The 13,923-nt window shown below is 40.2% G+C and overlaps 1 protein-coding gene across 1 annotated transcript in view; it reads right to left on the bottom strand.

Moving 5' to 3' along the window:
- Window positions 1-13,923, bottom strand: part of LOC149451366 (serine palmitoyltransferase 3-like) — a 187,866-nt gene that overhangs the window by 47,105 nt on the left and 126,838 nt on the right. Inside the window, exons 8-9 of the mRNA XM_089690790.1 lie at window positions 9,308-9,527; window positions 7,832-7,958 (exon numbers count right to left, since the gene is read on the bottom strand). Of these exons, the coding sequence (XP_089546916.1) occupies window positions 7,832-7,958; window positions 9,308-9,527 (347 nt within the window). The remainder of the gene's footprint in view (window positions 1-7,831; window positions 7,959-9,307; window positions 9,528-13,923) is intronic.

A 13,923-nucleotide genomic window follows, 5' to 3' on the forward strand; every position in this document is an offset into this window, starting at 1 on the left:
TGCTAGTGACGGCATTGCCCAGATGTAGATCTATGGACATCCAGGTTCAACAACAAGGTCGGTCTTTTTGTGTCAAGGGTAAGGGACCTTCATGCGGCAGGGGTAGAGGTCTTAGTGATTACTTGGAACCAGTTCTCACTGATTTATGCCTTTCCTCCAATCCAGCTGCTGCTGCTGCCTTGCTTACGCAGGATTCGGGAGGAGTCCATTCTGGTGATACTGATTGCTCCGGCCTGCCCCCGGAGGGCCTGGTATGCAAACATAGTGAAGATGGTAGTAGACGGGCCGTGGGCCCTGCCGTATTGGCCAGACCTGTTGTCTCAAGGTCCTATATTGCATCCAGCTTTATGGTCGCTAAATTTGACGGCCCCAAATCCTGAACGATAGGGGAGTGTCGGATTCTGTCATCCCCATCATGTTGGGTGCTAGAAAGGAAGTTTCTAAGAACATTTATTACAGAACCTGGAAGGCTTACATTGTCTGGTGTGAGGTTCACAATTGGCACCCATGAAAGTACAGTGAAGGAAATAAGTATTTGATCCCCTGCTGATTTTGAATGTTTGCCCACTCACAAAGAAATTATCAGTCTATGACTGCTTCTAATCTCAGCTTGTTACCTGTATGAAAGACACCTGGTGGCCAGATATCCCGCTGAATGATAGGGGGTCAAATACTTATTTCCCTCATGAACATGCAAATCAGTGCATCATTTGTTAGACGTGCATTTCTTTTGAATTTTTTGTTGCTATTCTGTCTCTCAGTGTTACAACACACCTACCATTCAATTTTTAGACTGATCATTTCTTTGTGAGTGAGCAAACATTTACAATCAGCAGGGGAATCAAATACTTATTTCCTTCACTGTATGTGACTGGCAGGATTCTGTTGTTTCTTCAAACAGGGTCGCAAAAGAATTTGGCTGTTGATACCATCATGGGCCAGGTTTCAGCATTAGCTATTTTTTTCCAGTGGCCCATTGCATCTTACTCTTTGGTCCCCACTTTTTTACAAGGAGTGTTGCGTATGGTTCCTCCTGTCAGGTTACCTTTGTGTCCTTGGGACCTAAACTTGGTTTTGGAAGTTTTGCAAGAGCCACCATTTGAACCTATTGGAGAGATTCCAGTGGTGTTTTTGACTCGCAAGGTGTTGTTTCTAGTGGCAATTACTTCTGCGAGAATGGTGTCGGAGCTGGCAGCTCTATCTTGCAGAGAACCATTTCTGGTTTTGCATCATGATAAGGTGGTGTTGCGACCTCATCCATGCTTTTTACCAAAAGATGGTTTTTGGTTTTCATCTCAATCAGAACATAGTTCTGCCTTCATTCTTTCCTAGGCCTCAGTCAGCAACAGAAAGATCTCTGCATACCTTGGATGTGGTTCGTGCTATAAGGGTCTTCTTGAAGGTGACAGCGCAGGTCAGGAGGTCAGATGCTCTATTTGAGTTGCCAGAGTTGCTTAGGAAGGGGCAGGCGGCATCCAAGATGACTATTTCTTATTGGATCCGCCAATTAATCATTCAATTATATGGTTTGAAAGGTAAAGTTCCACCCTTTGGGGTGCAGGCACACTCCACCGGGAGTGTGGGGGCATCTTGGGCAATCTGCCATCAGGCGTCAATGACTCAGGTTTGCAAGGCTGCTACATGGTCTCCGGTTCACACATTCACAAGGTTCTACCAGGTGGATGTCAGAGCTGCAGTGGATTCTGCCTTTGGCCGCAGTGTTTTACGGACGGCTGAGTAGGTCCTGAGGAATTATTGATGGTGGCTATCATGGTGTCACCCTCCCCTCAAATTTCTTATTGCTTTGGGACATCCCACATAGTCATGAATAGCTTGCTCTGTGTCCCATGATGTACGATAAAGAAAATTGTATTTTTTTCTACATACTTACCTGTAAAATCCATTTCTTGGAGTACATCACGGGACACAGAGGTCCCACCCCTCTTTCTGGAATGTCATTGCTTGCTACAAAAACTGAGGTACTTCCTGTATAGGAGGGGTTATATAGGGGAGGACCTTGGTCGGCCAGTGTTCGTTCATCACATAGTCATGAATAGCCTGCTCTGTGTCCCGTGATGTACTCAAAGAAATGGCTTTTACAGGTAAGTATGTAGAAAGAATCCAACTTTTCCCACTGCTACCCTCCCCTTCTTCTATTTATAAAAGGTGATTTTTTTTTGTGTTTGTTTACATTATTTTTATTATTTTTAGTTTGGCCCGCCCCTTGCCTCTATTCTCACCTAGGTGAAAGAGATACATCGCTTCTCCTGCAGCTGTCCAGGATATCCTTTTCAAAACCAAGGAAGCTGCTGATGTAGCGGTCCATACACCGCAATACACATTCCATGTGTGTATCCATCATAATCCTCGCAATTGTAAGAGCTCATTGGGCAGTACACCCACACATGACCGTGCTAACCAATAAGAAGCACATCTGAGGCTTCTTTTTGTAATGTGCCGCAGAAGAAAAACATTTCAGTGCTGTCATGTGGTTGTGCTGACCACTAAGTGCTTGCCATTCCAATCTTTATGATAGATACGCCTCTGGGACTGTATATTTCTCTGTATGGTACCATGTTCAGACTGCTACACCAGCACCATAGAGCATAACTATATACAATGAGGTTGAGAGGGGAGGACTAGGATATCTGGAGTTAGTTCACTTTTTCATAAAAAGCTGAACTTACCCTTTCTCCCAGCCTTTCTCAAATTCTTCAACACAGAGGAACCTTTGAAATAACTTTCTGGTACCCTGATAAAAATGGCTATATCTACATCTCATGATACATTTGTGTAATGGTCAGGGGGAAGAATGCTCCTTACACTTGTGGTCATTGCAAAGAATTTCCCTCTTTACAGATAGTTAAAAAGATCAATGGTGTCAGCGGGAACTTATATGAGAGGCAGAAATTGCTCACTGTTTAAGCAACCCCTAGCAACCTCTGGAGGAACCCTAGGGTTCCATGGGACCCTGGTTGAGAAACCCTTCTTTAAACCTTTGGATTAGCATGCCAGGCAACTACAATGGGAGAGATCAACAGTCACAGCCTACATATTTCTCTCATTGTTTCACTACTGCTTAGTTTTTGTACATAGAATTTTTTAAGTATATTTTATACACAGAATTTGTTCCATGAGCAGCCAAGCTTTAGTCATGTAATAAAGTCCAATTGTAGTTTCAGCAAAAAGCATGTATTTAAACTAAGGCTGCATAAAAACTCTGATGAAATGTCCCTATGTTGTCTTGTTTCAAACTTAACCTGGGTATACCAGTATCACAATTTAGCCATACTTGGAACTGGATGAATTTCACTTTGTGTTTATCCCTGTCTGTTCTGTCGAGAGGTTTTGCTGGAAAACCAATATTCAATCAGTACTTGCAGGTAATGGCTGCAGCGCAGATCTACAGTATGTATTTTGACGAGGAAGGGAGGAGCCCTTGTTGTCATAACACAATAGCACAGCATGGGAGATCCCTGTATTCACATCACTTGTGTGGTTTTGGGGATCTGTCAGGTTTTTTTCCATTCAACTCACTGGTTGAAGTAAAAAAAAAATTCAGTGTATACCCTGCTTTAGGTCCAGGCACCAGCATAATATTCTGAAAGTTGCCGAATGGAGAGTTACTATCTGTGTCGGGCTGACAGTAGATTATGCAATTTTTTTATACAACTTTTCTTCAAGCAGGGGTGGAAGGAAAGAAAATTGCTCGATTGTCCCCATCAATACAGTGCCAGGGGCGTGTAGTGCTCCTGCTCCATCACAGCTGCTGGTATCATTCCAGCATCCTGGTTTTGATTTTGATACATTCTTCTCCGTGTCTGTCTACCTGCAAGGTGACTGATGTGGCCGGTCTCTGGGTGTAGACCAAACCTGATTTAAGCCAGCCAAGCCCACAGTTTCATGCTTGTGATATTGTGTTTGTAACACGTGCTAAAAGCTCCCTGTTTGCCTGCCCTGTTCCTGTGCCTGCTAATTTGGATTCCCTAATTAACGACCCCGGATCAGATATCAACTACTCTCTGAACTCTGCCTGCCTATTGAATACAGATTTGACCCTGCCTATTCTGAACCTTGCCTGCCTTGTATCTGGACTGTCATTAGACCACTCTGCCTGTATGCCATCCGCAAGCACCTGTTTGCTGTGCCCATTTCGCACCTGCCCTGGCGTGGTAGCCAGAAACTATAGCATTGTGTATAAGTCAGGGGGGGCAACTGAGTACTGGTAGACCTGCTTGCCTTATGGGAAAGAGGGTTTCTATAGGTGAAGAACACAGAAGCCAGCTATAGTGTCTGACCACCTTCGTTAGGGGTAAGCGTGACACAGAGTCAGTATTGATGGGGAATCCCTCCTGCAATGCTATTGTTTCTGCCAGCGGGAAGCCTACCCCACCAGCAGAATACAATGATCACTTCTGATGACTATAGTTACAGGCAGTGATCATAGAAAAAAAACCCAACAGGTTGGTTGTACTGAAGTCGATTAATAGAGTGATTTCTGTACAACCAAACTGCCCATAGATGGGTCTAAATAAGGATGGTCCCTGCTGAACCAGCTGAATTTCGATCTGTCTATGGTCGGCTTATGTGTTGCCTCCCTAAATTCTTCCCCTCAGCTGTACAGAACACCTCCAGTTTATGTTACAGAGATAAGGAGAGGGGGAGGTATTCTTTAGTCTAGCAGATAAAAACTGGGTAGAGCTGACAACGCTGCTTTGGAATTCAGTGTAGCAGAGGCTTTTGGTTGTCAGCTCAAGTAGGTTAGAAGCACTGTATTCTGGCAGATCAACAGGTATTTTTCTGTACTTCCAGAATTTTTAAAGGGATAAAACATGAAGAAATCTTTATGTGTTGCAGTGATGCACTGAATATGTTTCTTTTATCTATTTCGTCCAGGCATGCACTTTTAAGTTTTTAAAATTCTGCCTGTGCACCAAAAAGCATGCATTTTACCTTGACCTATGAACAAACCAATTATTTCTATTTAAACAGCACATAATGAAAAACACTAAAGTCAGTGGTCACGAAGCTACAAAGTAGCTGGTCATTAAGGAGTCAAGTAACGCTTGGGTGACAGTTCTGTGTTATACATGCTAATCTAGAGGGGTTTAGTGGCAAGTAATTGCTCCAAAAATACATAAGTTCACCCAACAAGTCACTGGGAGTGACTTTAATTCAAAAGGATGAACTCGCTCAGCAATTATCTTTTGTATTATTTGTGAGGCACTTTTTCAGTATTGTTGATGTCCTGACAAAAGAAACCAGGAGAGTTATCTGCTCAAAGTGTTTCTGTTCATTGCTGCTGGGTGACTTTGGAAGTCAAAATTGAACACGACAGAAAACAGAGGATGTAGGACTTAAAAGAATTGTGTCACATTCAACAAGATGAGTTAACAGCCATGTAATTGTGGATTTTATTGTAAATCCCTTTTATACAAAATAGATTACTAATAACTACACTTAAACAATGCATGGGACTAAGGCTGTTTTATACGTTTAGTCCACTTGAAAGTATTACTGGCCACTGGTTGGTTTAAATTTACTGGCACTATGTTTCTCTTTCTCTATAAAACCCTACTCTTCCGTGTTTGTTTTGAAGAATATAAATGGGAAGATCAAGAGGGAGAATTCAGACTCCATTGTAATGGCTGTAGCAGATGGCAAGACTACAAACCCAGGTGTGGAAATCTTGCCAAGTCCTCAAGAGATGTGAAAAGCCCAAGAATCATATGACCTCCTCTGGCATCAATCCCGAAATGCTTATTAGTTTTGGGTTGACTTACTCTTCTTGGGCCCCTTTCACTTGGCTGCCCTCTGATCTGATCTGCCTAGACGGAAGGGGACAGATCCTCTTTGGAAGAGCGGATCAGAATGGAGGTAACATTTAAAAAGCCAATGCCACACATGATTTTTAACCCGTTATTGACTCAATAAAGTGTCCATTGGATTTTAAATGGGATTAGCATCAGGACACACCACCAAAAGAGTGTTTATTGCTTGGGCATCTAGTTGAGCATCATGTGTGGCATTGGAATTAGCCCACAATTGGCACTCAAAGCCAAGTAATCTATAAAGGCATCAACACCATCATCTGGGCTGTTTATTAGGACACCATATATACTCTCAAGGTCCTTACTCTGTGTTGTGTGTGTTATCTTTTGACTTCTACCCTCAAGTGGATTTCTACAGCAGGACTACTGGGACTATTTCAGTTACCACTGATCAATAAGGTTTAGTACCTTGGTATATTGTTTGTGTTGCTCATATGAAAAATACCATCGGTACATTTGATAATGACATTCGATAAAGCCAACAGAGACTTAAAGCTGTAGCAAACTCTGGCTCACAAATCATTTGTAACTAAAAGGCCACTAATTTATAGCTTTTAAAACACATTGCAATTCAATTTATCCCCTGCCATGTTTATTCTTTCTTTGCCTGTGTATTTTCTTTTATCTGTATCTATCTCGGCTGAACCCGTCACCAACTTGGCTCCTGTTCGCTGCTTCCTCACCGCAGCATACGTCCGCCCTTTCCTCTGTGTCATCTTGCGCATGTGCACTGGACCTGCTTGCTCAATTGATGCTGAGTGGCAATGTTACACCCCCTATGATGTAGCAAGTCACATTTGGTAGAAAGTCTAAATGGATCTGCAATCTCGCAAGATTGCCTGCTGAAGATGCAGACACAGCATTAGGATGAATAGACTGATGGCACGTCGATCATGCCATAAATAGAGGCCAAAATGCGCATGCCCCAGTAATGTCACTGAAAAATACATTGGGCGATTTCTCCTAAAGGGTGCAAGTTGGAACAGTATGATAGATAATAATATGTCATTTAATACAGACTGTGTTACATGAGGAAAACTAGTGAATGAGAGTTTAACTAATGTTATCAGAAAGTACTTCAAAAGTTAGCTTGCTTTTAAAAGCATTTTTGGTATGAATGGAATTTCCCATACGAAAACCACTTGGACCGTTAGAAATTTGTTTGTCTAAAAAAACCCATTTCCATCCTGCTTGTTCGAATTTTCTTGTCACTACAGTTGAAAACAATCATTGATCTGACCACACTAACAATTAGAAAATGACCATTTTCGTAAGAAATTCTTCTGCTGTATGGTCAACTTTATCCTGGGTAGACACGATAAGAAATTTGGGTGAATGATCACCCGATTTTCTTCGATATTTTATTGCAAGTTGAACCCAAGGATGGTACTAATTGTACGGAAATTCTCAAATGACAAAGGCTTTTTTTTGTTTGACGTAGAAACATTGTAACGTAGATTATTGTGTTTATTGTTTCTGATCACGTGCAGTCTTTAGTATCTGATTTGTCGTACACATTACATGAAAATCGTTAGTTCTGTCCACGTACGAGAAAATTTTGGCATTTGTCCCTTTGGAAATTTTTGTTTGGAAAGTCTGAATTGGACTAAGTTGTGAACACACTATACAAAAATCGAACGATCGTTCCTCATAAGGAATTTTTCTTCTGATATTCTAATAATGTGTACCTAGCTTTAGAGTCTCCCAAATGTTAAAAGACCCAACAAGTGATTAGATAAGTCCACCCACTGAGTTGATGGTTGGTGGTTTTATGAAGCAGTACTTTAGATGCTAATTTGTAGAAAGCTTGATGCATTCTTTTGCTCATCTTTGTTAGAAGTTTCAGTTTGAAACTAGACCCCTTGTAGATAAACTGATCCTCGAAAATATGATCCTTTACAATACAGCACCCAACTTCCTGTCACATAATCACACCTAAGGCAAGATGGCTCACTGCATTCAAAACAAATTGGTCAATATAAGAATCCATTAAATTTTACCTGTCAGTGTCCCATCACGTCCCATAAAGCACTTCATCACCCTGATGATTTGCTCTGTTACAGGAGGAGAAAGTGAAGCTGCATAAAGTGCACTGTGTGAATGTGTTCTCAAGTATTCCACCAGTTCCTGTAGGTAAAACAAGCATAAACAACAATATAAGGAACATTTGATAGACAGAAATGTGGCGTTGTGATGTATAGATGGTCTTCAGGAAGATTTGGCCATTTTGCCATGTGTAAGATAGATTCACACCTAGGCGTTTTGGTAATGCCTTTGTTTCTAACTACCACAAGGCATTGCATTGCTGTTCATTTTGAATGACACCCTATTATACGAAAGCAGCGCACCTGCGTTACAGAAAATCACAACACATGGCAAAGCACTACCATGCATTATTATGCACTGTGCCAGCAAATAGGTGTAGCTACAATTTTAAATCACCTATTTGGTTAACACAGGTGTAACATAGGCCTAATAGCAGATCTGAAAAGTTACCAGTTTCTATAGTAAGCACAATGTTGTACTTCTGCTCAGAACAGATATGCAACAGTTTTTTATACAATAGTTTAGAGAGAAGGGATGGAGGCAGAGTGACACTAGGCAAAGAACCTAGAGTGCTATCATCCCAAACCAACAAAGGACTACAAGGTAATAAATGAGGGACTTTCTAGGAGGGTGCCAAGGGATGTAAATTTAAACATATTTCCAACTTTATTATGCACTTCATAAAGAAGTCTAAAAGAATCACATGATACTCAATATAGAATTAAAAAAATAAACTACAAAGACTACTTGTTCACAGGTGAACAAATGGAAAAGCTACATGATTTGCAGGTGTGAAAGTGACAACATGTTTCGCATTGAAAGCGGAAGTGATGTAACACTCCTTTGCTTCCGCTATGTGATGAGACACCTAGCTAACAGGTGGGAAGCCTCACTTTCATCATTCACTGCATGCGCTGCTTGTAATACAGAGTCATGTCAGAGGTTACTGAGCTACAAAGAGGGCAAATTGTTGAGCTGCTGCCTTTGTGACTGAAGGTGCCAATTTATTTGCCATGTAGCGAGGTACAATACCAAAGGTTACGACGGCATATACAGTTTCTGGGAAAACAATCTGATAAGCATAAGCGTGGTCGACATAGTCAACTGACTGAAACAGACAAAAGGACATTGCGCAGGATTGTGACCCAGAATAGGAAAACAAATGCTGCAAAAGTGACGACGAAGGTCAATCTCAGTCCCATGAAGGAATTTATTAAAGTTGTAGCAACCAGAATCAGGAGCAGGTATGGATGGCAACCAATTGGTCTATATCTTCAGCTTGTTCAGATAAGCTTTGAAAATGACTGAAAGAAGCTTGTTGGTTGCCATGCAACTGCTTCAAATTCTGTGTCTAATCCAGTTTTGATAAATATTCTCCTGTTTGAGAATTTTAATAAAGTCATCTGGCTTCTCCCACAATATATACTTACCCTTTTCCCAGCAATGTATCCACCAATGGCTCCAAAACTTTTAGTAAACGTTCCCATCATTATATCAATGTCTGCAGGGTTCATCCCAAAATATTCTACCACTCCTCGTCCTGTAGGTCCCACTGCCCCAATACTATGTGCTTCATCCAAATATAAGTAAGCCTTGTATTTCTTCTTCAACGCCACAATTTCCGGCAGACGAACAATAGACCCTTCCATGCTAGAACGAGCAAGACAGAAAAATAGCATTACAATAAATGACCAATGTATATTAATCATGTTCAGTAAATATCCAATGATACCCTTCACTTTAAGGGACAGGGAACATCACTTTACCCAATCCCAACTATTGTTTGTGATATACTAGAGCTCCCAATGTTTTTAGTGACATATTTGAGCTGATTTATTAAAGAAGTTAAGAATCTTTCCTCAATAAATTGTGAGAATATTCACTTAATTTATCCAATTATGTGCAGATAAAATAAGGGAGTTTGCGGTTCACATAACTAGATATAATAAATATTCACACAATTTATTTTGTGAAGTTTCTCAACTTTACTTGTGTGTAGTAAATCAACCTCTTTGTGCATTCCCCTCAATGTTTGTTTGCATCTGCACAATCATTTAGGCTTAAAGTTTTAATTTAGTAAAAAAAAAATTTAAAAAAAGCACAAAAGGACATTACTTATGATTAATCTGATGTTTCCCTTGTGCTGCTGGGTTATGCATTACTTGAAATCTTCCTCCTTTGATGCTCCCCTACCTTCTGGTGCAGTGGGGGTTACTAGACCTGAGGGAGCTGTGACAGCCACTTGTCAAGAGTGCCCCACTATGTCTGTCCTTTCCTCCTGCCCCTGCCATTCACAGAAACAATGCTATAGCTTCTATGAATGAAACACGATCTATGAATGGAAGATGGACAGATGATTGAACGGTCTTTCCTTCCATTCATAGATTGTGTTTCATTCATAGAAGCTACAGTTCTGTTTCTATGAATAGAGGAGCGGGGTGGAAAGTATGTATGATGTATAATTGATACTGTATGCATTTTTCTGCACCGCACTGCTCAGCACCCAGGGGCTCTGTTGCAGTGTGAACAGGAAACATAGACACAACATGCTATTGTTGTCTATATTGTGTGAACAATTATTAGGCGAGTATTTTGACCATATCATTATTTTTATGCATATTGTCCAACTCCAAGCTTTATAAACTTGAATGTTTAATGAATTTAAGCATATCAGGTGATGTGTATTTGTGTAATGAGGTAGGGTGTGGCATAAGGAGATCAACACCCTATATCAAGATGTGCATAATTATTTGGCAGCTTCTTTTCCTCAGGCAAAATGGGCCAAAAAAAAAGATTTAAAAGACTCTGAAAAGTCAAAATTGTAAAAAGTCTTTCAGAGAGGGATGCAGCACTGTTGAAACTGATAAGATATTGGGGAGTGATCACAGAACCATCAAATGTTTTGTTGCAAATAGTCAACAGGGTTGCAAGAAATGTGTTGAGAAAAAAAAAGATGCAAATTAACTCCCAAAGATTTGAGAAGAATCTACCAGGAATCCATTATCCTCCAGTGCTGTCATATTCCAGAACTACAGCCTAACTGGAGTGCCCAGAAGTACAAGGTGTTCAGAACTCAGATACATGGCAAAGGTAAGAAAAGTTGAAACTCGACCACCACTGAACAAGACAAACTGAAATGTCAAGACTGAACCAAGAAATATCTGAAGACAGGTTTTTCAAAGGTTTTATGGACTGATAAGATGAGAGTGACTCTTGACAGACCAGATGGACATGCTCGTGGCTGGATCAGTAATGGGTATAGAGCTCCACTTCGACTCAGACACCAGCAAGGTGGAGGTGGGGTACTGGTATGGGCTGGTATTATTAAAGATGAGCTAGTTGGACCTTTTTAGGTTGAAGATGGACTCAGAATCAACTCCCAAACCTACTGCCAGTTTTTAGATGACAATTTCTTTAAGCAGTGGTACAGGAAAATGTCTGCATCTTTCAAAAAGTCCATTATATTTATGCAGGACAATGCCCCATCGCATGTATCAAAGTACTTCACTGCATGGCTAGCCAGTAAAGTTCTTAAAGATGAAGTAATAATGACACGGCCCCCTTCCTTACCTAACCTAAACACTATTGAGAATTTGTGGGCGCTTATTAAACAGGAGATTTACAATGATGGAAAATAGTACACCTCTCTGAACAGTGTCTGGGAGACTGTGGTTGCTGCTGCACAAAAAGTTTATTGTCAACAGATCAAGAAACTGACAGACTCCATGAATGGAAAGCTTATGACTGTTATTGAAAAGAAGGGTGGCTATATTGGTCACTGATTTATTAAATGTCAAAAATGTTTATTTGTAAATTTTGAGTTAATTATTATTATTCTCACTTTAACATATGAAAGTAAACAAGTGAGATGGGAAAATTTTCTTTCCCCCACTAGTTGCATAATACTTCTGCACACTAATAGTTGCCCAATTATTGTGCACACATAGATATTCTCCTAAGAAAGCCAAAATCTCACTTTTACTTTCTTAAATATTCAGGTTTGAGGTTTATGAACATTTTAGATTGACCAAGAGCTCTGTAATTGTTCAATAAAGAAATGAATCCTCAAAAAAAACAACTTGCCTAATAATTGTGCACACAGCGTATGTACCCTTAAGGTGACTGATGTTGATCTGGTGCAAGGAAAAAATAATCACCACATCAAATACAGATGAGATCTAAGGCTGGACAGATGATTTTTGGTAGGGCGATTAGTGTCTGTGATCGTTAAGCTACACACAGACAAGAATAAAGTATAGCAAGTGGTAGAGATTGCTATTAGTAGCAAAATGCTCCAAATTGGGATGATTGATTACTTCTACATACTGCACTTCATTATTGCCTATGTGTAGCAATTAGTAGTTGGCTGAACACTGATGACAATCACTGTAGCAAAAGTTGCCCATGTGTGACCAGTCCAAGTATTTATGTACATACAGTATTTCTCTAAGCACAGTTTTCCTGTAGGGCATGCTTAGGCAATTCTATGCATGTACTGTGTATGTAAATCAGAGCAGTAGCACAGTGGGTTGCATTGTTAAATCTACAACTCTTCCCAAGGTTGTATGTGACTCTGGCATGAAGAGCAATGTTTGAGTTATAGCATAAGGGGACAATGGGTTTGACCTGTGAGTATAGGAGGTACTGCATGTGGGTTTAGGAGTTCAAGAACTATTTCACCAAATATTTATCCTGAATACATCCACAATTTGTCTTCTGAAATTGCCATCTTTTTTTTTAAAGAAACCTTGCAACATCATTGATCCGGTTCTTCCTATTTAGTATTATTATAAATGCTTACTGCCTAAGATGTGGCCTCATGTGTTCTGCATTAAAATGGTCTTAAATAAAACCAGACAACACAGATCAAACCAAATTCTTGCTGTCTTGGCAGATCAAAGCAATGCTCTTAATCATTTACATTATATGCTCCTGACTGACCAAAAGAAAAAAAGAAAGTGTGGGACTGGCATAAGCAAATATTATTAAAGTTTGTCAACTAACACCCAGACAGATTCAATTGTGAAGGACTTCTTCTTCTTCTGATTGATATATATTGATCAGTAACAAATTGGGAACATTGTAGTGTTTCCTGTTGCTGACAACCTCTGACCAGTATCCGTCATGGGTAGTTATTTATATTAAGCGGTTTTAGCATATAATACGAGGAAAAAAAAATAGGAGAAGAACATTACAAGGACCAGATGTATTACTGTGGAAATAACAACTCCAGCACTGGCAGACTGCACTTCCTAGAACTGTTGATAAAGACACCCAGTTTCCTCTAAGCTTTAATAACTGTGCCAGTATCAGACCATGTGAAAACATACTTGGGTCGTGATGCCAAAAAAACTGTCAATCATGCTCTACCAGAAAGAGGACCACTTGGCCAAGAATAGATGCAGAGCTTCAACAATGTTTTTTGGCTGGCACATTGGAAGAAAACCTTAAAACCAATTTCCAAATACTAAAAGAATTTAAGAAAAGCATCCTTCTTACCCATCGTAACCAGCTGGTATGGTAGGAAATAATATGGTACCATTGTAGAAAATACATTCTTTTAAGACCACCTAGACATTTCCATGGCTTATATTAAATCATGTAGTCTGCTGCTTTGTACTTTCATACAGTTATAAGACTCTTCTGTGACCTCAAAATAAAAGTCAAACTGTAGTGAATGCACTTCCCACAAAAATGAACAAATCTGCCACATAGGCATTTTGTACTACTGGCTTCAGTCAGAATAGACATTCATGATGTTTCTTTTGACTTGTAAAGTTGAATTAATGCAGTCACCTCCCATCCCCAAGAGAGGTGAATATATGTGCTGTATGAGGCCATTATTGTTACAGTAGGGGGTACACAGGGGAGGCTGCCAAGGATGGCGCTATTCATTTACCATTTGAAGTGAACCCCTGGAGGCTGCATTACTGGACATTCTTCTACATTCTTCTAGTGGAACTATAGGACATCATCTAGGAACCCTTGAATAAGAATCTCAGGGAACCCCTGCTAATGCTAAAACCAAATAATCATTCAGAAGAAT

This window comes from Staurois parvus, unplaced genomic scaffold (genome assembly GCF_062004578.1).
Source record: "Staurois parvus isolate SC_StPar_1 unplaced genomic scaffold, SC_StPar_1.0 ptg000543l, whole genome shotgun sequence".
In the NCBI taxonomy this organism is placed as follows: domain Eukaryota; kingdom Metazoa; phylum Chordata; class Amphibia; order Anura; family Ranidae; genus Staurois; species Staurois parvus.